The 27,372-nt window shown below is 38.8% G+C and overlaps 1 protein-coding gene across 9 annotated transcripts in view; it reads right to left on the bottom strand.

The window, feature by feature from the left end:
* Positions 1 to 239: 239 nt before the first annotated feature.
* The window catches only part of cep170aa (centrosomal protein 170Aa), a 41,241-nt gene continuing 14,108 nt past the window's right edge, over positions 240 to 27,372 (bottom strand). The window contains exons 4-20 of one of the 9 annotated variants that reach the window (XM_079634543.1): positions 26,659 to 26,737; positions 25,984 to 26,042; positions 25,618 to 25,789; positions 23,153 to 23,290; positions 18,637 to 19,095; positions 13,490 to 14,043; positions 12,071 to 12,172; positions 11,089 to 11,224; positions 8,893 to 10,377; positions 7,919 to 7,966; positions 6,563 to 6,803; positions 3,282 to 3,462; positions 3,016 to 3,192; positions 2,671 to 2,759; positions 2,296 to 2,389; positions 2,165 to 2,216; positions 240 to 1,946 (exon numbers count right to left, since the gene is read on the bottom strand). In XM_079634543.1, the coding sequence (XP_079490669.1) occupies positions 1,693 to 1,946; positions 2,165 to 2,216; positions 2,296 to 2,389; positions 2,671 to 2,759; positions 3,016 to 3,192; positions 3,282 to 3,462; positions 6,563 to 6,803; positions 7,919 to 7,966; positions 8,893 to 10,377; positions 11,089 to 11,224; positions 12,071 to 12,172; positions 13,490 to 14,043; positions 18,637 to 19,095; positions 23,153 to 23,290; positions 25,618 to 25,789; positions 25,984 to 26,042; positions 26,659 to 26,737 (4,320 nt within the window). In that variant the 3' untranslated portion in view covers positions 240 to 1,692. Of the gene's footprint in view, positions 1,947 to 2,164; positions 2,217 to 2,295; positions 2,390 to 2,670; positions 2,760 to 3,015; positions 3,193 to 3,281; positions 3,463 to 6,562; positions 6,804 to 7,918; positions 7,967 to 8,892; positions 10,378 to 11,088; positions 11,225 to 12,070; positions 12,173 to 13,489; positions 14,044 to 18,636; positions 19,096 to 21,168; positions 21,217 to 23,152; positions 23,291 to 25,617; positions 25,790 to 25,983; positions 26,043 to 26,658; positions 26,738 to 27,372 lie in introns of those variants that run through there. The other 8 variants (XM_079634544.1, XM_079634545.1, XM_079634546.1 and 5 more) reach the window with 8 other exon arrangements.

Raw genomic sequence — 27,372 nt, 5'->3', positions numbered from 1 at the left:
CTTAGAGGCTTTTGCATCTGAAGTCTTCATATATATATATATATACAAATATATATATATATATATGTGTGTGTGTTATAGGTATAATACTGTATATAATGCCAATTACATTGTCTATTTTAATCTTTAGCAGTTCACATTTCCAGATCAATATAATTTGAAGTATAACTTGATTGTATTTTGAAATGTTTGTTTTTTTCATGTTCCCCAAATGATTTAAACCGAAAACACGACTCTGCTTCGGAATTAAACAAAAATGTTTATTTAATATGCTGTTCCCCCCTTTACTGAGAATATGCAAAATTATGTAAAAAGAAAAAAGTGCCATAACAATGAAATGAAAGAAACAAAAATAAATAAACCATACATTAAAAACAACAAAAAGTTGACAAAACAACAACAAAAAACACTGATATGATACACAGTGTGTAAACCACACTGGGTAAATCGATGTACCAAGCACTTCATCTGCCGTTCCACCCTCTCATACGCCGGCAGACTGTCACACAGGTTGTTTTCTGTCAGATGGGCGTCCCACTGTAAAGGCATCTTGTAGTGAGTACAGTGAGATGTAGTGGTGTCATAATCCTTTTTGTGCTCTGAATCATTCCATTTCACATTACTCCTTTGATGTGCAAAATGAAACCGTAGCATAATGAATCAAGTCTTTTCATCCTTATAAACCAAGTGTAAGCTGAGAATACTGGGCACTTAGTGACATCATACATGTATAAAACAAAAAAAGCTTACTGTATGTATTCTGTCTGGTACCTATCTGCCCTATTGTCTAGGTCTACAGTTACACTAGTAAAAACTCGTCCTACAGGGCTCCTAAAGAAAGGCCAGGTACGTGGTTTCAGGTTTACTCCAACATCCTCCTAAAAATACAGACAAGCAGCAGAAGGAAAGACACGGGTAAACAGTAAACGCACACAGAGACGTGGAACATTATCATGAAAAGAAGGCTAGTAAGTATCATAGATGTCCGTCTATGCAGAATGTTAGTACACACACGCGCTTACAGTCATAAGGCTGATTCAGCGATCAACAGTGCTGATCGAAACGGAGAAAAACTATTTAGCCAGGGCGCAGTTTACCAGTCCATTAGTGCATGCCATGCATTCGACTGCAAGTTCCCTCTTTATGTTTTTCTGATCGAAAACTACAAAATTATGCAAATCATTTCAATGGATATTTCAGCCTCCAATGATACAAATTCTTTGCATTTAAAAAAATCCCCCAAGAACATTATTATTAAGCTAATTTAGAATAGCTTGAATGCACAAAATTCTAAAACATTTTCCAAAAATGACAGTTATCTAAATAGACAAATTTGAAATAGAAATGACTGAGTTTGCTGTATTCAGTTTGGTAAACTGGGTTGTTGCACTGTGCGGAACACAGAAAGGTGAGCAGGCACTGGAGTTGCTTTAGTCCGTTCACGAGGGACACGTCTGGCAGTTCAAAGGGCTTGGGTGGCCACATGCAGCTGTGTGTGTGTGTGTGTTTTGGTGCGGTTTTGCTTAGCCAGTCAGTCCAGATACACGGGTGTGATCCTAAAGGTTACACTACAGGGTGAAACGACAAACACACCTCATACAGAATCCTGTAGTAATAATTACATTATACATACACAAAAAGATCCATTCAGGAACAAGCTACAGTATGCAGTTAGTCCAGTTTACTAAAAGATTATTTGCTAGCGATAGCACTCTCCTCTCCTGTGGGGTGTGTGCGGTTTAAGTTGAGTCCCATACTGGGTTTCTCTTGGCTGGGGTTGGTTATGGTTGTTTTTGGTGGTGGTTGGGGGGCTCCGTTACTGAGCAGGGGTCCCCATATGCTCTGAGAGCCAGGGCTGGTTCTGGGTTTGGGGGTGGTGGGACTGGTCAGGCCGAGGCTGGTCAGAGCGTCAAGGGTTCCATCAGGGTCCACCATGACATTTATAACTACAGGGATACAGAAATACACCAGAAAGTGTCAATGTTTGTGTACTTTGTTCATAATGAGTTGACTGATGTAATAGTAAGAAGTTATTTAATATATACAATGAAAAAAATAGTAAAACAGCACTTCTTAAATGATTAAAGCAAGGTAAATTTAGTTCCATTGTGCAGCTGTTGCACGTTGTGTAGACATGTAAGAAGCGGCGAAGAGTAAGTCTTACCTTGAAGCTGTTTTTCTACCCTCTTCAGCTCTGTTAGTATAGATGAAATGTCCTAAATGGCACAAAGAATAATTAGAAAAAGTACAGATCGACATCAATTACTGTAAGACATTCAAGATTAATGAACGTACCTTGTTTGTAGTTTTGGGAAGCGGAACTTCATTGTCCAAACAGAGTTTAGTCTCAGTATCATCCCACTTCCTGTCCTTGTCTTTGAACAATATCCTTTAAGATAGTGAATAAGAAAAAACATTAAAAAATGTATTTTAAATGTTACAACAGGTAAACACACACACACACACACACACGCACGCACACACACACACAAAACTCTATAAGGCACAGGCTAATAGAACTTGATTTTTCAAAAAAGATAAAAAATTAATACTTCATTTAGTATGGCAGGTTTAATGTAGGATTGCTAAGTTTAATTTCTGAAACATTTTCCGCTATTATAGAATGACCCTTTATGTGGTTTGGTTTGATGAGCAACACCGTACACTGACCTGATTTTGCCGGCAGTTTTATCAACAGACTGTCGGATTTTGGAAGACAGTTGGGAAACCGACGTCAGCAATAAACTGTCCAGCACCGCCTACAAAAGAACCAGCAGGACCTTGTCAATCAATAAGTTACCAAACAAACAACATCCAGTCAATAAAACACAGAGGCAATTCATCTTAATGACATCATATCGCTTTTCATATCACCACTCAGTACACACCAGGTTATACTGAACAAGATGTTCTCGAGTGGAGCCACAAACACACACTCAAAAATAAACAACACACCCAGAATATTCAATCATATTCAAGATTAGGTAGTATTTAAGTTAAGAGGTTCATTCATACCGGTCTCACCTCATCCCGGTTCCAGGTGCGTCTGCGCAGGGCCGCCTGAGGGTCCAGGCTGTCCGGGGCCCGGGGACGAAGCTCCACTGGTTTGCCATTGATCTCTGAGGCTTTGGTGGGAACTACAGGGGGAATCTTCCTGAAGTTTAGACTTTCGTCAAAAACTCTTTCCACCAGCTGAAGACAAGGAGAAATAACAACAAACTTGTTAAGAACGAGCACCCTGGCAAACGAATAAAGGTTTAATGACAGGCGGTGAGCTGTACCTCCTCCCGGGTGTCGATGGCGGAGCCCGGTGTGGTGGCGGCTGTGCTGGCGGTGGTGCTGGGTGCGGTGCCGGAGGAACTGACCGAGTCGATTTCGCCTGCCACGTCATGGATCTCCCGTGCCAGGATAGCCAGGTCCTTGGCGAGGTCCTGACTGATCCTGCGCACACAGGGAAATAACCTGTAAACTTTCAGATGGGTGTCTAGAAACTAGGGGTGCACAAAATACAGACACATCATGCAAATGACACGTACAAACTCACATTAGGTAGTCCCTACTCAACTCATGCACATATATGCAATCCCATTCCAAATGAATTTACTGTACGAATGACATGCATCACATGCAACATTTATAAAAAAATATAATTATTATTAACATGACATACTGCCGTTCAAAAGTCTGGGGTCATTACAATTTTTAAAAAGAAATGTATACTTTTATTGAGCAAGGAAGCATTCAATTGATCAAAAGTGACAGTAACGACATTTGTCATGTTAATATTAAGAAATGCTGTGCTAAACATAAATGCTGACATTTATAATCCACTAAATTTATAATTATCATCCATTCATCACAGTTTCTACAAAAATATTAAGCAGCACAACAGTTTTCAACATTAAGAATAAATGTTTCTTGAATGTTAGAATGATTTCTGAAAGATCATGTGACACTGAAGACGACTAATGATGCTAAAAATTCAGCTTTGTTATTACAGGGATAAATTACATTTATTTAATATATTAAATTAAAAATTTAAATTGTAATAATATTCCACAATATGACTTTTTTTTAAACTGTATTTTAGCTTAAATAAATGCAACCTTGGTGAGAATGAGAGACATTAAAACATTTATGATATAACATGCTAAACACATCAAGGATCGCTCATTACGCCTGACTCACACATTTGTTGTGTACCGGTATAAGTTTTGATAATTCTTATGGTTTTCTAATGTTGAAAGGGGTTTTAGAATAACCATAAGGTGGCAGTATTGCTACATAAACAGATCACAAGTCTGGCTGATGAGGCATACAGTATATGGATTGGAGAGATGCAATATGTCATTTTTGTGTCAATGTGTCATTTCTTTTCTCATTAGTATGAATAGTGCTTTTGAAAATGTTTCATAAAGACCCCAGTCATATCAGTAGCCTAATAAAGGCTGTTTGACATTGAGTGGGACACCTCATGCTGAGATCATATGATCAGCTGAATTATACTACTTGTTTTATTTTGCTAACTCAAATTAACATTGGTGTGTGAGAGAGAAAGAGAGAGAGAGAGAGAGAGAGAGAGAGAGAGAGAGAGAGAGAGAGAGAGAGAGAGAGAGAGAGAGAGAGAGAGAGAGAGAGAGAGAGAGAGAGAGAGAGAGAGAGAGAGAGAGAGAGAGAGAGAGAGAGAGAGAGAGAGAAAGAGAGAGAGAGAGAGAGAGAGAGAGAGAGAGAGAGAGAGAGAGAGAGAGAGAGAGAGAGAGAGAGAGAGAGCGAGAGAGAGAGAGAGAGAGAGAGAGAGAGAGAGAGAGAGAGAGAGAGAGAGAGAGAGAGAGCATGTGATCAGGTTATATTAGTGTGTGTCCTGCAGCAGTGGATTTGAAGACAGTCTCTCTTGTTGCAGTTCCAGCTGTGACTAATGCTATATGAGGATATCTCCTGAGATAACAGACGATGCGCCCGCATGTAACACAACAGTGACTGCCCACTTTTTCAGCGGCCTTGGTTCTCAGTGTATATTACCTATTCATTTTCCACACAGATTTTAAAAGATTCTTCAGTAAAGAAATGTTAAACCTTGAACCAAACAAACCAGTTCCGAAGTAAAAAACAAAACAAAAAAAACATTGCTGCTTTCTTACAAGAGCACTCTATTGAACCAGGGAAATGAATCATTAAAAAATATATATGGAAATAGGTTTTTATATACATAATAACAATACCGGTAATTATTATCATGTCGTGTAGTCTATAATAGAGGCAATTTTACTCAGTGAGAGATTTATTCATGAGGGAATAATTATCTCATAATATTATTGGAGGCTTACACACATTACATACAGTTATTATGAACTGTGCATTCATTTGAATGTTGACAGCATTATACGGGTGGCTTGATGCAGTACATGACATGTAGATAACTTAAAAAATGATGCAACGTAAAAAATGCTGTCTGCTGTGCCATTAGAAATATGTTATTTACCCTTCAGAAGCTTTATCTGCTTCACATGCCAAATTAAATGAATTGCTCATTACAATAGGCTACTCTTGACATCGAAAGAAGTGTGAAGCCTGTCCAATAAAAATCGTGAAAAATAGAAATACGTGGGAATCGTGTAAAAAACATTTAGACATTTAATTTATCCATTCGAATTTTTGTCATTTTATGTCGTTTCCTTTTTATTTATTATATGATGTCATTACATTGCTGTCTAGACTCCAGCCAATTATCACAACTAGAAGATCTGGCATCTGTCAAATCATCTCAGATGTATTGAGCGAGCTATTAAGAATGGACACCTGGACCCAGTGCTTCATTTGTAAATGAATAATTGCCGCTGTTACAAGGCGCTGTGACCAACACTGACCATACAACTTCAGTTTTCCCAGAGGAACATACAATGACGTCACTAGACGGAGATGGCACAACTATGAGAGCACGACCCTGACTACATACAGCTACATTGAGACCAAATATCATTTAGTTGATCAGTGATATTCTGATCAGATTTCTGATTCTGACTGATCTAACTCCTGTTTCTCGGGTCCCCCGCTATCCCGATTCACGAGTTCACACTTACAAATAAGTCAGATAGAAGAATAAATGTTGTGATAGGATAGACGTGGTAATTGTTGATGGCGAATTGATTAGATTGATTTATTTGAACGTGCTCCTCCCGAAACTTTGTTTAATGAAACATCATTTAGTATTAGCAGTTTCATCTTCGGGAATCGGGATCTCTTTCGATCAGAAACACCATCAGCTTTGCTCGTAAATATGGAATATTAACTTGTGTTTCCTGAGAATTGGATAGAGAATCACACCATCACCAATGTAATGCACTTGATCGTTTAAAAAAAAAAATGCAGAACAGGATCCGGCTCGAATTAAGCACGGTCACTCTGGACCCTACTCTAGCGCTACACAGACTGGAGAAAGCATAACATAAAGATGACTACATCACACAATTTTTCTGTCAAGTAACCGTGGGGCATTTAAGAAAAACACTTTTTTAGACAAAAAGTTAGTTTGTTTGTATGACAAGGACAGAGAGTTGATAAGTACCTGGCGATCTCCTCGCTGTGAGCCGTCCAGTCTCGTATGTACTCCTCCTGTTCTTTCATCCTGTTCTTGAGGAGGAGACCCCCGGGGCTGGTCGTGACCGGAGCGGGGACACCCAGCCTGCTGGTGCGGAGGGTGGTGCCCGGCCGCAGGCGAACGTGTTTGGGAGAGTTCCGGTTGGAGCCAAACTCATCCTCGGAGGTAGAGGCGTATTCGGGAGGCAGCCGTCTCCACCGGTTATTGGCTGAAAAGAGAGAGAGAGGCATGACTGAAATGTTTGCAGAAACACAATTAATAGTGAGCAATAAAGTTCTATATGAATTGGGAGTTGGTTAGAGGCGTGCACATGTCAAAAAGGCCTCAAAAACATTTAAGAGCAGTTAATGTATCAGTATTTTTGTCAGCATTACAAACACGAACGTCTTGCATCACTATTACATGATGCAATGATCTTCTTCCCCACTAGCTCAAGGTTTATTAACATGGCAACTAAAACATTCTGTTAGAATTATATTCAATTATCATTGAAACCAGAACAACAACAAGATTGTTGTACAATGCAAAGTTTGTATTTGTACTTTATTATACACTATAATGGTTCCCATTAAAACCTTGTTTCAAATGGGGATGGAGCAAAGATAGTTGTATTTAACAAAATAATGTATAAAGAGTTTAAAACAAACCACTGAACACAATATTGCAGTTACCCCAGCAGATATCAAACTTGTTAAAAGCGAACAGAAAAACTCTTCTGACCAACTATCTCTAAAATATGACACTAGCAAGTGATGAAAAAGACATTTGAGTTGATGTTTTAGTGGTTAAAGATCTGAACTGGCATTGCAAGTGTCCTTTATGATCTTCTTTGCGCCTGTGAAGCTGTTTGCTGTCATGTTGTTTTACTCTGTGCCACCAGGGGGAATGTGTTTAACATCCGCTGACCCTCATTTCTTATTGCTCAGAGCTTGCATCAGCATAAGAGACAACTTTCCTCTGATTTTGACTGTGTGGCAGTAAAGGACAAACTGACTTTTTGAAAGTCATCATTTCAATATTAACATAATTCATTAATTCCTCAAAGTTTCCTCAGAGCACTGAATCTACAAATATACTCTTAAGCACTTGAATATGAGATCTACATGTATCTCTCTCTAAATGTTTATTTAAAGGGAAAGCAAATGAACTGAGCTCCTTTTCATCACTGCTGAGTTTGATAAAAAAAGCATAAATTAAAATAAAAAGAGTTGACACATTGACTAGTGGCATTTAAAAGCATGCTGAGATTCAGTTTCTACTATTTTCATTGTATGAAAACCCAACACACACACACACACACACAGCCCAGAGATGGTACAGTACCCATGGGCTCCTCCTCTGCGAGAACACTTTCAGGCTCAAGTTGAGTTTCTGTGTAAAATGGGATCTTTATAAATATCACAAGCATGCAGAGACAGACAATTACAGACACACATGACTAATGATACCGATTCAATCCACATAAAACATCACAAAACTGCACTGCCAAATTCTGCTGAACGCTAAACATCTCATTTTAAGCAACTGCAGTTTTTAATAGGCTGTAATTTTCATCATACAACTGTCTTTTTAATGAGTTTATGCATGAAATGGAAATTCACCCTATCTATTTACATAATGCATGTTATTGATCTTATCTCCGCCATTACAATATACCTCAAACTCGTATTCAGATCTGCATCCAACCAATTCTGCTCCTTTAAATGCTCAAGCTACTTTTCAGATGGATTCTCATTGGCTGTCAATGTTTTTATTGTTCATCTGTGTCTGTTGTGTTGTGGAATTTGCTATTCTCTTAAAGTCCACCTGTAGTCAATACTTTTATTTACAACTCATATTTGATATTTGGATTACATATGTAAGCGTTTTTTCCTTGAAATAGCTTGCCTTAAAATAGCTTGAATGTAACTCTACACCCTTGCGTCGTTTAGGATACGCGGTTCTATGAATATGCAAATTAGCCCCGCCTCCACTCCCACTAGAAAATATGGTGCCAACTTATGAATTTGGACATTATTTTTAAAGCCCTGCTGCTAAAAACAAACAAATATATAAACAAATCTGGATCTCTAAACTAGTCAACCCCACTAACTGAATAGTCAGTTGTCGGACTTCCATCGCTACTGCATACTCAGTACTTCTGAAATGAAAAAAAGATATGGCATCCAAACAAATTACCTTACTTCAACTGGCTTCTGCTAGCAGGAACAACTAACAATTAGCAAAGGTTTTTGTAGCATTTCCAATCATGCAGAGCTACTGTACATGAGTCATACTACTATTACATTCCTTCTCACCTGATGGGGTGCTGTTGACAGGTGCTGTCTTCGGCTTGGGGTCGGTAAGCTTGGAGACACTATTAGCCCTCATGCGGGCAGTCAGCTTGCTGTCCGCTGCTTGTTGATTTGTGCTTCTCAGCCCCAGACGAAGCGCCGTCTCTGCCGACACACGTGTTGCTGCGCTCCGACCGACCGTGGCCTCCGAATCGCTCCGTGCTGAGAACGAGCCGAGTCTGGTGCGTCGCGGCTGCGCTAGCATGTCAATGCGTGACTGTGTCTTTCTTCCCGATGGTGGTTTAGAAGTGGAACTAGTGGTGGACACCTCGGATGCCACTGAAACCCTGTCTGCATCCGCCAGGTCTGTGTCCGACGTGTCTCCAAGCCGAGCCCTGCGCAACAGAGATGCCCGCGTGGGACGGGGCTGCGGAAGACCAGCCTGTTTCACGAGGGCCGCGGTGCTAGTTTGCACCGTCTTGCTGGGCTTTGCGGACCTTGCGGATTTGCTGGTATCAAGCTTGGACTGCAAGAGGTCATCGGTGGAGGTGAAGTAACCTTTGGTGAGTGAGCGGCTGGAATACATCTCCTGGTCCGAGGAAAGGATGTCCGAGATGGCTAGCGAGGACGTCTGGTCGTCATCCGTGAGATCTTGGGATGGTTGGCGCCCACGGGAGGCTGTCTGTACTGAACGGCGAGAATCTGAGCGGCTTTCTGTGGTCTTGGTCTTGGTCTTCCTCTCTAGGCGCTCTCTCGCGCTGGTCAAGGTTTTTGATGTGGCGCTCGCATTGCTCTTCTCTCTATAAAGACTGCTGAGGGACCGTCGCTTCTGAACCGCCTTGCGATCGGCCTCGGCTGCCGCCTGGCTAACCGTGCTGGCCGTGTCGATGTCAGACTCTGGGGATAAAGGGCAGGCTGCGGGGTCCAACTTCTTTTCATCCCGGAGTTTAGCCTCAAGGAATGCCATGACAGCTTCAGTGTCTTTGAGAAGAGTTGCCGTGTCCATGCTGCCCACCGAGTCGCTTCGCTCCCTCCCGCCGTTCTGTCGGTTGATGTGAGGAATCATTTCTATGGGGACGTTACCGCTGGGCTTCTCAATGGTAAAACTACCCTGCCTCACCAGCGCTTTCCCAGACCTCTCGCTGTCACTTCCTTTACTCTTGTCCTCAGAACGCCTCCTGCGACTCTCCTCTGGCGTTTTCCTCTCTCCACTTCCCAGGGGGCGCGCAGAAGACTGTTTTCCAGCCTTACCGTCCTGCTGGATTTTCTTGGATTGGCTAGACTCAATGTTCTTGTTGTCCGGAGTTTTGAGGCACTCGCCATCACCTTTATGGTCACTGTGGCTTTCTTTTTCCTGGGGTTCTGTGTCCTGCTTCTCACCGATCTCAGAACGCTTGATCTTCTCCTCAGTTGGAAGCTGCGGAAGAGTCCTTCTTTTGCGCTCAGCTTGGCTGGAAGCGGTGGAACCGGTGCTCTTGATAGAGATGCCAGCCTCAAAAGCATCACCATCTGAAGTGGGAAAAGAAAATACATATTATAGTAATTTAAACAAATATCCACTGCTGTTCAAAAGTTAGGGGTCTGTAAGATTTTTTTATTAATACTTTTATTCAGCAAGGATGCATTAAATTTATCAAAATTGACAGTAAAGACATGTATAATGTAATGTTACAAAATATTGCATCTAAAAAAATCGTAAAATGTATCAATAAATACTGAAAAAATGTATCATGGTTTCCCAAAAAAATATTAAGCAGCACAGCTGTTTTTAACACTGATAACTAGAATGCTTTTTGCAAATCAGTATATTAGAATGATTTCTAAATGATCATGTGACACTTAAGACTGGAGTAATGACTCCTTAAAATTCAGGATTTTTTTTTTTTACAATTACAACAAAAAAGATAGAAAAGAAAAGTTATTTTTAAATTGTAATAATAATCCACAATATTACTGTTTTTACAGTCTTATTGATCAAATAAATGCAACCTTGGTGAACATGAGACTTCTTTCACAAACATTACAAAAAATCTAATTGACCCTAAACTTTTGAACAGTAGTGAACATATACATTATAGAACATGTAAGGGATAATCTACGGCTAGGTGTGCATTACACGATTTTAATGATTGATACCATACACATTATTGGGCGATACTATAGATTTTTTTAATTAAGCAGTATTTTTTGATATTGGATATATACAATTCAGTAAATTACCTCGTTCTTGATGGGCAAAAGCTGGTGGTTCGGCTCCAGAGCCCTCTGGGTCTGTTCGTGTTTGATTAGCAGCTAAACTGGCCCACTGTGAAACCCAGCAAGGGCTGCCGACTGCAACTGAATCCCCCACAAGTCTCTACAAACGAAGTAAAGATGTTTCTCTAGTCAGTATTAATCACTTGATTCACCCCTGCAATGGTTGTCTGTGGTACAGTCCTGCATAGAGCTGATGACATGGGTTGTGTGTGGAATCACATTACATTTATAATTTTTTCCCTTACAAACTACACTAATTTGATTATGCTAGTCTGAGTAAGCACCACTATAAATAGTTATACAACAATAATCAGAAAACTCGAGTCTCTGCTCATATTAGAGTGAATACTGGTTGTAAACATGGCGTGGATCCACAACAAGGATTCAAAACAAGGACCCTTTTGTAGCCTTTCTCTTGTGTGTGTGTGTGTGTGTGCGTGCACACAAGTTTGTGTGTGTGAATGTTGCCTTAAGGCAGCAGACTACTACTTCTCATTCCTGAACTGGGTCAGTGAGCAAGTGGCCAGTTTTCTGCCTAACAAGGAAGTGGTCAGTGGAGGGAGTGACTGACAAAAAACTGTGTCAGTATTCCTGAAAGCCAGTCCAAGTAACATCAAACCGTGTCATTCTAACTAGAATGTGAAATGCAGTTTCAACTGGTGTAGTCCAAAACAAACATTGACATCAGAAACAACCTGGTTTCTGTTACATGTGCTCTTTTGATGTTTGACATCAGCACAAACATTATGCTCCAAATTATGAAAACCTGTCATTGTTACTTGTCAACTGTCTGTAAATTATATAAACGCATAATGAGATAATGAAGAATAAAATACAAGGTACTTTGTCATACAGAACAGCTCATGCAAGACCGTTAATCTAAAAGATTCTACAAATGACAACTTGACTTTAGTGTGTTCACTATTATGTTCACTTCAGCCTTTACCTCAGACACAGTGGAACTAAGCTTCTTGCCTTCCTTCCCTTTTCCACCTGCTTCCCGTTGCTCGGGACAACCAGGATCCTGAGAGTTCTCCACCCCAAACACCTACACATGACAAACACAAAAACACATGTAGGAGAATCAGCGAGCTGTGACACGATGCCAGCACCTATGTGGCGAAAAGAGGTCAAATAAACACAGCTGCAAAGACTCCATAGCAACAGAGCCAGAACAACATCTCAGGAAGGAACGAACAGGACGTATGACAGTTCAATAGAGACACCTTTACAACACAGGATGTTTAAAAGTAAACTCAAGTCATCTTTATTGACAGTCACTCCGTTTATAACTAATAGCTCTGTCTATCCATCCGACTATTTACTTGGATGATATATTGAATGTTCACCATATATTTTAAATTATTCTGATGCCAATATAAAATTAAGCAATATTGAGAGGAATTTAATCTGCTTTTAATTTGGTTTAATCTTCATTTGAACATTTTCCTAAAGACTTACACTACCAAAGTTTGGGGTCAGTAAGTTTTTTTTTTAATTCAGCAAGGACACATTTAATTGATCAAAAGTCAAACATATTAAACGTTATTTTAAATTGTAACCATATTTCACAATATTACTGTTTTTACTGTATTTTTGATCAAATAAAGGAGCAATGGTGAGCATATGAGATTTCTTTAAAAAAAATTTACCGAATCTTAACGACCACAAACTTTTGAACGATAGTGTAAATGACGAGATAATCATCAGGAGTTTAAAAATGCTAAGAATATTTTTATGCCCCCATCATTTATAGCCCAAAACCAGAAACTGCGCAATATTCTTATGTTTTCCATGTTATTTTATAATTAAATACATGAACATTCATAAACAACCCATAAGTAATAGCACCCAGACATGCATTAAAAGGCAAGGCTTTAAAACTCCCTGAAGTTAAAGTGAATAATGGAGGAGTTGATTGGTTGGCCACATGAGAGCCATTATAAAGCCATTAAACAGAGCTTCACAGCAAGATGCACTCAAACTGCTTGATGTTCAGAGACAGATTTCCAGGATAAACACAACCTTCACAATGCTCTCAGAAAAGCATGTTGGAAATCATTACAGCTCTTATAATGTTGTAGTATATCGATTGATATTCCGATATGTCTGACCTTTAACCTTGAGCATTAAACTTCCGCATTCAATATAGCTATCCATTTTTTTGTAATTTCCTCTATTCCTCACAAAGGGAAGTGACTGTTGTCAACATGAGTCTTGTGAATAATGATGAGGTTTAATGACAGGGAAACTCCACCATTCTGTAGAAGGATAAATGCTGAAGTATTTAACAGATGAAAACACGTCAATATGATCGTGTGTCAGGCAATAATTAGGGTTAGGGTTAAAAATGAAGTTGTCATACCTTATCAATCATTCGCCTCGCTTCCTCTTCCTCAGGGTTGCTTTTCTCCAGTTCAATGGTGTACGTGCCCTTGTCACTCTGTTCATCGTCTTGTTTCTGAGCCTCGTCTGTGGGACTGGGTTGACCAATAGGGTTAGGGTTAGCAGCAGGGTTCTGCGCCACCTTGGGCTCCTCCGATCTCTGCTTGAGTAGGAGTCGAGCAGCCGTGGGGGCGACCTCCGCCAGGGTCGATGACATGCCCTTGCTGCCGTCCGCTGCTGTGGCGACGACCTTAGGACGTGGGGGCGGTGTAGGGCAAAGCCCCTCCCCTGCCACTCCTCCGAGCAGCGGTGCGGTCTGCGAAAACGAGTAGGAGCGCCTTTTGCGAGGGTTATCCTCGTCGTAGAACTCAATCATGAAGGCTGTGCGGCTCACAGAAGACGACCCCTCTGTTCTGACCCGACCAACTCCTGCGGCTCTCAGACGCTCCTCCAGTGCGGCGTGGCGTTTGCTGCCAAAGCGCAATCCCAGACCGTTCTCGGAATCGCTCTGCGTGCCATCCTCGTGTTTACTGCCTGTAACAGAAGACCGTTTTGAGGGGTTACGGCAAATCCGGACACAGAACAGGGCAGTTCTCTCAACCAAGCGCACAACTTCAGACTTAAACCTAACCAGAGCTAACACAAAACCCCCCATACGCTTCACCCTGAGGCTGTGATGGGGGTTAAAGCTGGACTGCAAGTCTCTGGACGCTAACTAAGCCCTACTCTCAGCCAGAGCACAGGGAAGAAAAGGCGAGGAAATAAGAGGGGGAGGAGGGGGTCGTCTATTCTTCAGCTTCGTCGGCTGAGGAAGCAGCATGCAGTCAGAAGTGACAGCCTCTACTCTGAGAGACTGGGAGAAACAACTACACCACTCCGACAGTGGCCTTTCACGCACAAAGCGTGAAACAAAGCAGCTCTTCTGTGTTGCACAGCATGTTCTTTGAACGAGGAGAGCTGGCCCCACCAGCCCTCTGTGAGTCAGACTGCATTTACTCCAACTAGTCTGATAACACCAAAACAAACATGTGTATTAAGTTATACAATCACAGGAATTCACCTGTATTATTGTTTCACTGCCTCTAGATCAAGCTCTGTACACTAACGTTCAAAAGTTTGGGGTCAGTAAGATTTTTTAAAAAAAATTACTTTAATTCAGCAAAGACACATTATATAGATAAAAGTGACAGTAAAACTATCTAATGTTACAAAATAAATGCTGTTCTTTTGAACTTTTTATTCATCAAAGAATCCTGAAAAATTGTCTTATGGAAGCAGCAAAATTATATGAAATGTTAATAAGCTATCAATATGAAATGTTTATTGAGCACCAAATCATCATTTTAGAATGACTTCTGAAGGATCGAGTGAAAATTCTGCTTTGATCACAGGAATAAATTAGATTTTAAAATATATTCAAATAGAAAACAGTTATTTTAAATTGTAATATTTCACAATATTACTGTTATATTGTTCAAACAAATGGAGCCTTGGTGAACATAGGAGACATCTTTAAAAACAAATCTTACATACTACAAACGGACTACAAATACTCTACAAACTGTAGAGTATCTACTTAATCATCTGAGATCCAACTTTATTATTAACAAACTATTATGAAGATGAAAACAAAACAACATAAAACAATACTAACGAAAACTAAACAGACTTACGAATAATAAAATGGTATGGTCTGTTTTTAATTGACCTCTCAAGCCTGACTTCAGACTGTCTATTCTGCCCAATAAGACAGGAAGGGACATCTGATCAATATGTAAAACAACCAACCAACCAACCATAATTTGCTTTTTGCAAATGATTTTTAAGGGTAGGTAAATCTGAAATCAATAACACCACAATAATATCATAGAGTACAGCAAAGTGGTTGCAAAAAATAATCCAAATATCCTCGAACAATAACATACACACTTAAATAAAATGTATAACTGAGTATGGTGCAATGGAAAACTTTACTGAAAACAGTTTCAGGACCATTAAACCTATCTAAAAATAAACTGAAATTGAAAACCAAAATACTAAATGAAAAACTACATTAACTCAGCTGAGATCATGAATTTTAATATTTAGGTCATATTTTACATTCATTTTAAATTACTCCAAATTCCATTACACTATTTTCCCACCTCAACCTAGAAACAAAGCCCTCAAATGATCAAAACACGAATCTAACTCACCGGTGGACAATCAAAAGAAAAATTGAACTCACCAGTTCTCAGATCGCACCCAACAAAACAAACAGCACCAATGCAGCTTCCAAAAGACAACCGCAAACACAAGCACTAAAAGAACCACGCCTGAGACTGGATAGACCGCATAGTCCACCAGCCTTCACCAATTATCAGTCCTGCTCAGAGCACACATGTGGATTCATACGCTCTCAAATTTATGCGCACTCCTTTGGCTGCAAAGCACTCGCTTCTCATAAATTACCAGCCATTTCATTACAGAATCAAGTGATGGCGAGCTGTGCGGGCTTTCCTGTCCCAAAGCGACATGCTGAAGCTTTCACAAAGGAAAGTCCTACCGAAGGGAAGCATCCCATAGAAGGAGATGATGGTTTTGTTTTTTTAAATCAGGTCTTGTATAAATGTAGATCTCAAAGCCTAGCTAAATCACCACACAGACTGATCAATAGAATGTAAAACGAGGCAGTTCTGCTACGGCTAGAAAAATGGCTCCCTCAGGAGAGTTTAAGGAGAAAGTCGAGCGTTCGCCGCAATCTTTGCTAAGCTCTGTCAGTGGGTGCAAGGAAAAAAAGGGGTTTTAAAAGTGCTAGGTGGCAGATAATCCTCTGGAATGGGAAATGCAGCTGACGCTACACGACCTGTCTACCGGCTGGAGAGTTCAGTACAATCTGCTGATGTCATCATTACTGCGTCCCTTTAACAGCCTTGAGAAATTCAGAAAAATGTAGAAAGTCTGCAGTACAGCTAATGAATAGAAGTGGAAGGCCATACGATTTCAGAGGTTATGCCTCACATGATTTAATTGTATTAAATGTTTAACAAAAAAACAAAACAAAAATCACTACATGACATCACTGCTCAAATACATTTTTGAAACATAGTGAAGAAAATAGCCATTATCTTAGGCAGCTTCAAGCTGACAGAAAAGTCAAAGCTATTTTTTCCCCTTCAGGGCTCCCATAATGTACTTCCTCTGTCATATACTCATCTCTTCTGAGTACATTCATTATGATCTGACTATTAAAATCTCCCTTATGGCTTTAAATTCATGAGGAAATTTCCTACCCACCCTCAAATGTTTTTTTTTTTTTTCTGTGTAACACAAAAGTAAACATTTTGGAAGATTTTCTTTCGCAGCTCTTGACAGTTTATAGTGACCGGGGATTTCGAGCTAAAAAAAAAAAAGCACCATAAAAGTAGTTCTTAACACTTTAACTCTATATATCAAGGTAAATAGACACAAGTTATTATTCCCAGATAATGGCTTGTGTCTCATGGAGGCCAAAACACATTCTTTCATTCTGGACATAAATGTGGGCTAGAAATTAATTTATGTCTTAAATTTTGGACTGGTCATCACATAAAGCAATCGGAGAACTTCAGAAGACTAATTGCATATTTAAATGGTGGTTATTTATGTTTTCTTGCTCCTTCATTTTGGTCCCTGGTCACTATGAACTGCTTCACAATGTTTCATTACGCGGTTACATTTGCTTATATGTTCCACAGAAAAACTAATGATTTGAAATGACAGAAGAGCAAGAAAATATTTACAGAATTTAAATTTTTAGAAACACTGTTCCATTAAAACACTAACAAACTTTTCTGTTCTAAAGATATGTTCTATTATTCTATTATTTCTAAGTTCTATTTTGCTATGGTAGCGCTATGTATTGTTTTCTCCCTTGGGTTTATTGCTTCTGCTTGTGTTATTCACATTTAAAGTGCTCCTATTATGATTTTTTGAATAGTACCTTTCATGCAGCGCACAATATAGCTGTTTGTGAATGTAAAAGGTTTAAATACCAAAGTGCATGACAAAGAAAAAATATTGTCTAAAAGAAAGAATCGATTCTTAACTGCTAAAACAAGTTGTCAGGAATAGAGTGGTGCAGGTATCACATCACTTTGAAGGCCAACCAGCAGTCAGCATCACACTGGTTCCCTCAACAACAAAAAATCCAATGGGATTTTCCCATTGACTTTTGGATTATTGGTAAAAACAAGCTCTGTGATCAATAAAAGTTTGCACGTTTTGTCCATCAAGATAATTATCACAGATGAACACAACTTTTATGAATTTTTGAAGCCTAAATGCAGTCGCCAGAAGTAAAAAGCTAAAGGTATGCTTTAAACGGACTACACCACGGCCCCAAGAAATTCAATGTCACCACCACTATGCTTCTAACAAATCTTTCAGTTTTTATCTAAAAACATTTTCCCAGCACGTTTGAGTAAGAATAGTTTATAGGAGCACAATTATAAGCAACCGGAAATGCTAAAATGGTAACTTGCTTCCGTGTTTTGGCCAACAAATGTCATACCTGCACCACTCTATTCAAGTCTCACTTCCTGTTACACACCTATGTAACAACGTAACAAATTTGCATAATGCCAGCCTTTGGTCTTCATTGGCTGCCCGCAAACAACGTCTACTTTGACCCGCCCTCAAACACTGAAGTTGTAGCTGAGGCCTGGAAGAGTTTGGTTTGTGAAGTCGACATGTCGAGAAGACATCACAAGCTCAGAGGAAGCCTCCGGAGCTGAAATTCAGATATGGTAATGGGGTTTATACGTAAAATAGCGTATTTTGGTAATAGGGAAAATACGGTTCCGACAGGCGCTGTAAGCGGTAGACCAATCACAACAAATTAGGCCGTTTGACCAATCAGAACAGAGTAGGCTCACAGAAAGGAAAGGAGGGGATTAGAGAGACTGAATCTTCGAACTAAACGTTTTCAGATTGAGAAATGAGGTGATGTGAATTGTATGAGAAAATTAAAGTGTTTTTGACTTTTGATGCATGTAAACCTATTGAAGAAGACGTCTAAAACAAAATGAGGAACCTTTAATATAGCATAACAGGGACGCTTTGATAAAAGCATCTGCTAAATGAATAAATATATGTGTAATGGCGTACCTTTAAGCCTCTTGAGGTGAACAGGCACATCACTCTTGATGCTCTTACTGTCCTCTTCTGTGGACACACGCCTCACTAGAGGAGGGTCATTCTGGGCAAGCCAGTCAGCCACCTTGCTCTCAGAGGCCATGATGGCTGCCTGTAGGGTGCTGAGGTCTTTACCGCCAGAGTGAGGGGATTTTTTAGGTCGTAGACGAGACACATGATCTTTAATGGTGACCTTCCCTGGGGAAGTATCATCAAACTCAATGGTGAATGAGGTGTTGGCCTGTGCGGAGGCATTGCCAGTGTCTGATTTTGCAGCCTCAGCGCCCTCAGTGTCCTTTGTTGGGATCTCATGGATGCTGTTCTGAGCCATTTGTCCCTCCTTGTTGGGAATCTCAAAGTAGCTGGGCTCAGCGCCTACAGGCCCCAGACCATTTTCTTTTGATTTATCACCCCGCTTGGTCTCTTTGCTCTCTGTGGGGCCACAGAAAAAAAGAGAAGAAAAATAAGCATCATCTATGAGTTAAGGGTCACAGCCTCAAAACGAACACAATCTGATCAGCTAGCTATAAATGTCAAGACTGTGGACTTGAATCACTGTCAGGACAAAGCCACGGTTTAATGTCTGTCACATGACAAGAATTAATGGGACGGCTAATGGCACTATAACAACATAATTGGCTGAGGACAGATGCTCTGACACTCTAGACATGGTGCTAAATTCTGGAAATGACAAACAGTCTGACAAATGCTACACCATATTACCAATTTTCATTCTATTAGCTGGCTTAAGAAAATAAATGACACTGTGTCTGATATATAGATCAGAGGTTCTCAACCCTAAGGTCACCAAAGATGGCGATTTCTATGAACTGTATCTTATTTATGCCAAATAAAAAAAAATTTTTTTTTATTTTTGAGCTGTACTTTAGTCATGTATATAGACAGTATTAAATATTAAGCTTCTCGTGTGGTTAAAATATTAAAATGTAAAAAACATTAAAGCAGTAATATTGTGAAATATTATTACAACTTATTTCAGAGGTGACTGTCTAATCCCAAAGTACAAGACCTCTTTTGGTCAGTCTGCTTTCTCTGCAAAGGGGCCAAAACTCTAGTATGCTTTACCTACTAATTTAAAACTAGAGACCGATGGCAATGCTTTTAACAGAGGACTTAAACAATGGCTAAAAACTAAACAGTGCTCGCATGAATAACCTACTAAGATATTATCTGATTATTATGATGCTTTTGCTTTATAATTTACGTATGTAAATATATATATTTTTTTATTCTAAAAGCCTCCCGTGGACAGGTGTTGAAAATTAGCATGTGTGCTAAAACACTTAAACAAATCATATGGTTCGTCCAATGTAATTGTATGTCCATGTCAAAAAATTAAATAACGGTTTTCTATTTTAATATATTTTAAAATGTAATTTATTCCTGTGATGGAAAAGCTGAAATTTGAGCAGCCATTGCATTACATTCCTAATATGCTGATTTGCAGCTAAAGAAACATTGCTTATTATTATTAATGTTGAAGACCGTGTAATATTAATAGTTTTTAATATTTCTTTTCAAGATTCTTCGATGAATATGAAGTTCAAAAGAACAGAATTTATTATTTGAATGCATCTTTGCTGAATAAAAGTATTAATTTCTGACTGAACGCCCTACATTTACAAGTACTGTCTGCCTGTACTTATTTGTGCAAAGCAGGATTTGGAGCTTCTGTCTACATAAGACCAAACAAACAATCCAAGATGGGATTTCAACATTTTCATGAGGGTCATTCACACAGGATGTGTTCTTGTGTTCAAAATGAACTAGGTGGAACAAAACAGAATGGAGCAAAATAACTTTTTCTGAACTACTTTTAACTTGACATGGCATCTAAAAAAAATGTAGACACTGAAAAAAGTTAATAATGGAATTGACTAAATAGTATGTTAATCCTGTAATGTAGGTAGAGAGAGGGTGTTGTGTAAGAAAATAAGTCAAGGAGCAAAAAGTTTTGGAACCACTGCTTTAGATTCTCCCTTTAAACTGATATGAGGTGTGATTTCAAAGTTCAATTTTAAGAAATATTAGTACTTTAGAAAATGTACAGGCACAGTAATGCATCGGAATCAGTTCCACTTAAATTTCCACAATTACACCCCTAAATGTATGTCTAGTTAATCCTCTGACCAATCAGAGTGCAGCTGGAACTTCCTATTTTTAAAAATACTCTGCACTTCCTCTTCTAAACCAAAGCAAAAATGCTACTTTGTATCCTCCCTTTAGCTTAACTAAATCTCTGGTAAACTATAAAATACAACTATAAAACTAAACAACTATAAAAATCAACCCGGTCGACAGAAAAGCACTAACCATTATAAGAATTCAACTTTACTTAACTACTGTGAATCTGCTTAGTAAAACCAAAGAAACTAAAGAAAATTCTTAATGAAGCACAAGGTTTTATACATGTTTTCTAGCAAGTTAACATTCAATGAACTATATTTGACAAAGTACCACAACTCAAATACTCAAAATACTTACAAATCTAGCATGTGTGGCTGCCTCTGTGATGAACGGTGCTGGTGTCACAGAAGAGAAAGCAAACACGCCTCCGTGACAATGGAGATGGAGGGGGCTGGGCCTGTCTACAAATGAACCTATTCACTTCTTAAGGGAGACGTTCCCTTTACATTCTCTTCCTCTTCCTTTCCAACGCTGGCCTGCGAGTCCCTGCCTTCGAAAAACCAGCCTAGACTGCCGCCTAAAATAGCCCTGGGAGGTGTTGGAACTTTGATGTGGTGGACTGTTGCATGAATGATTCTCTCTCTCTCTCTCTCTCTCTCTCTCTCTCTCTCTCTCTCTCTCTCTCTCTCTCTCTCTCTCTCTCTCTGTGTGTGTGTGTGTGTGTGTGTGGCAGCACTGAGGTTTATCAAGTCTGAAACAAATAAGGCTGATTCATTTGGAGCCTTTGCCAACTCTGCCGTCTCCTGAACCTGAGTCTATCTTCATTGCCTGCACAAGACTGCGAGGTTTTGTCAAACAATGCCATTCAGTGTGCCAGCACTAGCCCTTCGAGATATATTTACCCAACGTTCCCTCATAAAGGAACAAGGCTTCTTCTGGGAGTAGATTTTGTGTCTTTGAACAGAGACGTTGCTGTTTTGAGTAAAATAAATTAAGAGGGCTCAAGGGCACGAGTGCTTTAAGAAGTTTGATGGTCTATTCTGGGGTCAACGATAAAACTAGTACACATGATAAAAAAATAAACCTAAAAAACTCATGTTTATGGTTATCTTTGTCAAATAACTGTTACCATGAAGCAAGAGCAAAATGCTGAGGCCATGTTTACATGCTGGATGAAGCCGGGCTAGAATTACATTATCTAGATCTGATAGTCTGACTTCACATAAACCAAAATGGTGTGATGATGGTGATGACGAGCACAATAGGTTTTTCCTTGCTGTATTTTGAGTGCACTTGTCTGGTTTAGTGTCGGTAGCAAACGTATGATGTCCTGCTGTGGTAAAGCCTCAGTAATCTACAATCCCATTACTCCTATACGGAGCAAGTTAATGGGATTCCAGACCCCTGGATCAAAGCACACTACAACATGCCAGTTTCAATCAGCAGCATATTTTACGCTCTTTTCCTGGATTAAACAGCAAACAATACAAACTCTTTCTGTGAGACAACTGTCCTCTTTGGTCTACATCTGCTCAAACTGTGTTAGTGAACATCTCCATGTGGCTGTCTGATTAAGCCGTTTGTGGGAAAATTACTTATTCTCTGCCATTTATGAATCAGAAATGTTCTGGACATATAGACATATGTAAGGATTGACATTTTTTGAGATTGATGTTAATATTTTATTTTTCTTATTTTCCAGAAAAATACCTAAATATCCTAAAAACAAGATAAATGTACTTAATACAAACTTAAATGAAGATACACTACTTTTCAAAAGTTTGGGTTCAGTAAGGTTTTTTTTTAAAGAAACTAATAATTTTATTCGGTAAGGACGCTTTAAAATGATCAAAAGTGACAGTAGCATTTATAAATTAATGTTACAAAAGATTTCTATTATTTCAAATAAATATAGTTTTTTGCCCTTTCTATATTTGCTAATAATAAGAATTGTTACTTGAGCAGCAAATCAGCATATTAGAATGATTTCTGAAGAATCATGTGACACTGAAGACTGGAGTAATGATGCTGATTATTCAGCTATGCCATCACAGGAATAAATTATTACATTTTATTTGTATTAAATAAATGCACCCTTGGAAAGCATAAGAGACTTATTTTTTAAAATAGTGTGAATTATTTTCATAAAAATGTATGGAAACCAAATGATGACAAAAATAATTTGATGGAAACAAATGAAAAACAAAACAATTGAAGACAAAAATACTAGATATTTGTACAGTATGCCAAATCAAATACAAATTATTCTAGTAAAACAATCGAATTAAAATTATATTGTGAGCAAACAGAGAGTGTTTAAAAGGATTCTGGGATGTCTTACCTGTCCCGCTGTTCTCCTGCTTCTTTCCAGATGTTTTATTCTCTTGTTTAAAGGAATTCTCATCATCTGCATCCCCATCGCCCCACCAGGATGGCTGTCCATACAGTGGGGTTCCCCTGTGCACGGCAGCTATATCGCCTGTTATAGAGAAAAAAATATTAGCTTTGCTTTGAGGACACAAAGATTAATAATATACATACAGTATACACAATGCTCATGTATTACATACTGTATATTCACGTTCATGTTTACATGATGTCACTGATCGCACCATGCTTGAATAAATGAATAAAATAACACATTACAGTAAGTTTTCCTTTGTAAACATTAGTTAACAAACCTGAACCTTAATTTCATAAAGTAGAAACTAAATCAATCCGTTTCTGATCTGTGGAGGGCAGAACACTTTCCATTTGCACAGGATCACTCCAAACTCAAGTGAATTGATTCAGTGATTTTGATTCAGTGATTCCTAGTGTTGCAGCCAGTCATGTGCTATTCACAGATGGATCATGCTAGTTTAACAGCCGGGGGCTAAGGGACTTTTAGACAAGCCTGACAATTAGCAGGATAAAATAACCAGGTGGCAATGAGATAAGAGCGCATGTTAAACGCTACCCACCCTTGAAACACTGATGGGTGAAAAACCGGCATGGGCGTAGCGCTGTTCCCTTCCCTATTATCAAATACCCAGCACTTCACGACAGGGCTGGACCACAGTTCTAATTACATAGAGTAACACATAAACTACATGTGTGTTTAGATGGGTTAAAGTCTCAGATAAAGCCCATGAAGCTGTGGTTTACAGTGATTTTAGAACAGCTTATAAGGGCCGTTGTTATGAATGATGCTACAGCAACAACATTTTTATTATCTATTGATAACAAATAATACTTCGGTCAAGCAATATACCGTACTTCTTTAGCAATGTGTTGTCAAGAAACACACAGAGAGGCAGCGCAGTAATACTGATTTTTTGATTTTATGTCACAGATGTGTTTATAGAGTATTTTACAACACCTTCGAATGCTGCTCAGCCAATCATAATCAAGGATCAGAACTATCCATTTTATAATACATTTTGACATACTTTAAAGAAAAATTAGTGGTGCTAGACCGTGCTAAACTCGCCACCATCAATACTAGAGTTTTGTGGGTGGTTACCAAGACGTTGCTATGGGGTTTCTGAGGTGTTCTCAGTATTTTTTAAAATCATATTTCTAGGTGATTGCTTACTCATCTAAGTCAAAAGAGCTTAGCCCAATTATACTCTCTTATATGCTAAAACCTAGATATGACTCTGTGAATAAGTCTATGTGATTAAAATTAACAGAACACCTCTTCTCATCAAGCTGCATGATTTGAAGTACCTGTATCATTCATGCCCATAGCACAAATGGTCATCAATGGAAAATTAATGGAACTGTGCTAGCCATTAATAGTTGACAATGTCATCCTTAATTGTCCATTGGTGACAAGTTTTTTTCCATTTTCCATTACAGGGGGAAAAAAACAGATGCAATCTTCTCTGGCCCACACTAAAAGATTTTTTAAATATGAGAGATCACAAACATGATGATAAAAAAATATCATAAATTTAACAGTTTTGTTCATATAATTTGTGAAGTGCCAGGATGTGACCAAGACAGCACACCACACACTAATAGATTCCATTCACAAACAACCAAAGCCTCTAATGTGTATACGAAAAATCTCGCAAAAATCTCTTGCGGTCAAACATGACTTTAGAGTAAACAAACATGCCGGAGGGCGGGCAAGAAGAAATGCCGATAATAGTGCTTGGACTGCTTTTTACAGAAAAAGAAAAAGTCATGTTACGCTTCTGTCTTCCATCAGCTCGCTTTCTGATTTGGTATTGTTTCGTTCCACATGACAATCTACCCAGGTTTGTCCTCAGGGTTCCCCCCACAACAGGATTAATGATCCTGATTTTCTTCCAAGCAGATTCTCAACACACATCACACCATAGGAAAATCTGATAAGATAATCTGTAGAACCATCAAGATAATTGGGACTTTACCGAGAGTTGTTGGAAGGGGAGAATTGGGCCCAAAATCGGCCCGATTATCTTATAGCCAGAGGGACGTCTTTATCTTTCACAACTGTCAAATGTTTGTATTGCTACTGTATGAGAGTTAATGGATTTTCTGAATCCTGCACTGTCCTGCTTGACCTGAGATGAGATGACAGAAGGTCACTTACACCGGCTGCTAGCCAGTTCCTAGATAAAAACAGGCCGAGCTGATTTATATCACCTTGCTCTGGTGAAAAGGGACAATGGATCAGTCAGATGGGGTACAGCAGTGGCTAGTCCAGTATTACTAATTTAAAGAGTCACATTATTTAATGATGAATCATTGTTTTGCATCAACTACAAAGTAGTTTATAGATACAAATACAAGTATCCATAGCTTACACCCTGACATCATGAAGGTGTTTTTTACCTTGCATCTTGTCATCTCCTTTGTTAGCCTCTGCAGGTTTGCCTGCTGTTTCAGCAATGGGCTCTGAAGGTTTTTTCACTTTGGCTTTGTCTGGAGAAGACTTGGGGGATTTTAAGGGCTCTGCACAGGTGGGCTTCTTGCCCAGTTGAAGTTGGCTGGTGAACTTCTCATGCTGACAGAAAGGAGGGAGAAGAACAAAGTAAGTGCCAGAAACCTGTCATCAGACATTACTTCAGGAAGATAAATAAATTACATAAGACACGCATGTGCAATTCTGATAATACAAGTGCCAACATCTTTATAAATTGATGAACCAGCATATTGTTAGCTATGTTAACCGTTTCAGAGATGTAGTGGTTGTTTTACCTTCAGAGCCTCCTCTGGCACATGTAGCTCTCCGCGCACCACAGTGAACAGGTTGGTATGTGAGTCAAGTTAAGGAAGACTCATAAATAGCTAAAACATGTTGAATGAAAATACACATTCACACAAAGGTTCAAAATTAACTTTCTGCCACCTTATTGGATAATGTTCACACACATGGGCAACACCCACAAATACTAGTCCATGAAACCATATACATTTTATATGTACTTCTAGATAGTACTTCTCATTGTTTGTCATGCACATACACACAAATCTTTCAAATTATAAGTGTATTAACTAATTAAATTCCAATGAATCACATAATGAATAATACGAATGACAATAAATACTATCCGATATGTTGGGATAATGTCTTCCTCTGGTTTTCCAAATAAATGAACATGAGTGAAGAGTTTTCTTCCTTCTACCATGTGCTCTCGGTTCTCTGTGGTCCTCTTAACAATAATGGTGCACATACCAGTAAATTGACTACTGCAAACCTTAGTAAATCACGCTGCATGATTATTTTAATACTCTCCTTTTGCGTCTGAAAGGGAAATCCTGAAAATAGTTTTTTTTTTTTTTTACACAAAAAGAGGGTTTGGACTGGCGCAAGCTGTTAGCAAATAGCCCTAGATCTTAAAAGGTTTCAGAGGAAAGTGCATTGAAGGATATCATATCCAAACCTCAGTTTGTCATCAATCTTTAAAGTGATGTACATCTGTTCCTGGATCCTGACATCATTTACAAATGTCTGAAAATAAAAAAGACAAATAAAATTCACATTTTAAAGAGCTGTTCAACTTATTCTGGTTAAAATTCTTTTAGAAAAAGTTCAAATCACAGACACAAAAGTTAATTTTTAGTTCTCAATATGTACTGTACCCTACATAGGATAAGCAGTTTGGAGAATAGACAAATTGATATGAACCGTTTTGTACTCAACATTGAAGTCGGTTGAAACTTCCGGTTCACAGGGACTTTAGCCTTTTAACGTTTTATTCTAAAAGAAGCGCCTTGGACCTTTTTTTCTACTGTTTAGGATTGAGATCCAAACAAAGAGCATATCTGAAATTATTTCCCAAGGTTCTCCCAACAAGTCATGTTCCAAGATGTTAGCATTATGTACTGCAGATGTATGCTTAGCTTCCCTGTGAATCAACTTTTGACAAAACAAAGTTTTTTTTTAAACTGTATTCACATATTCCATATATAACCAGTAGCTAATTAGTTACAGTCTTGAACCATGATTTGCTAGTCAGAGGCAGATTGTATTAAGGATGTTCTCATTTAAAGAGCATTTGATTGGACAAAAGTGTAGTGCAGGATGAGTAAATCAATATTTTTGCTGGTTTCCCCAGAAGAGAACAACTGTAAGTTTGAAATGTG

This window comes from Phoxinus phoxinus (assembly GCF_949152265.1).
Source record: "Phoxinus phoxinus genome assembly, chromosome: 14".
Taxonomy (NCBI): Eukaryota; Metazoa; Chordata; class Actinopteri; order Cypriniformes; family Leuciscidae; genus Phoxinus; species Phoxinus phoxinus.
The sequence above is the reverse complement of the archived record's forward strand: the minus strand, read 5'-3'. Positions and strand labels throughout refer to the sequence as shown.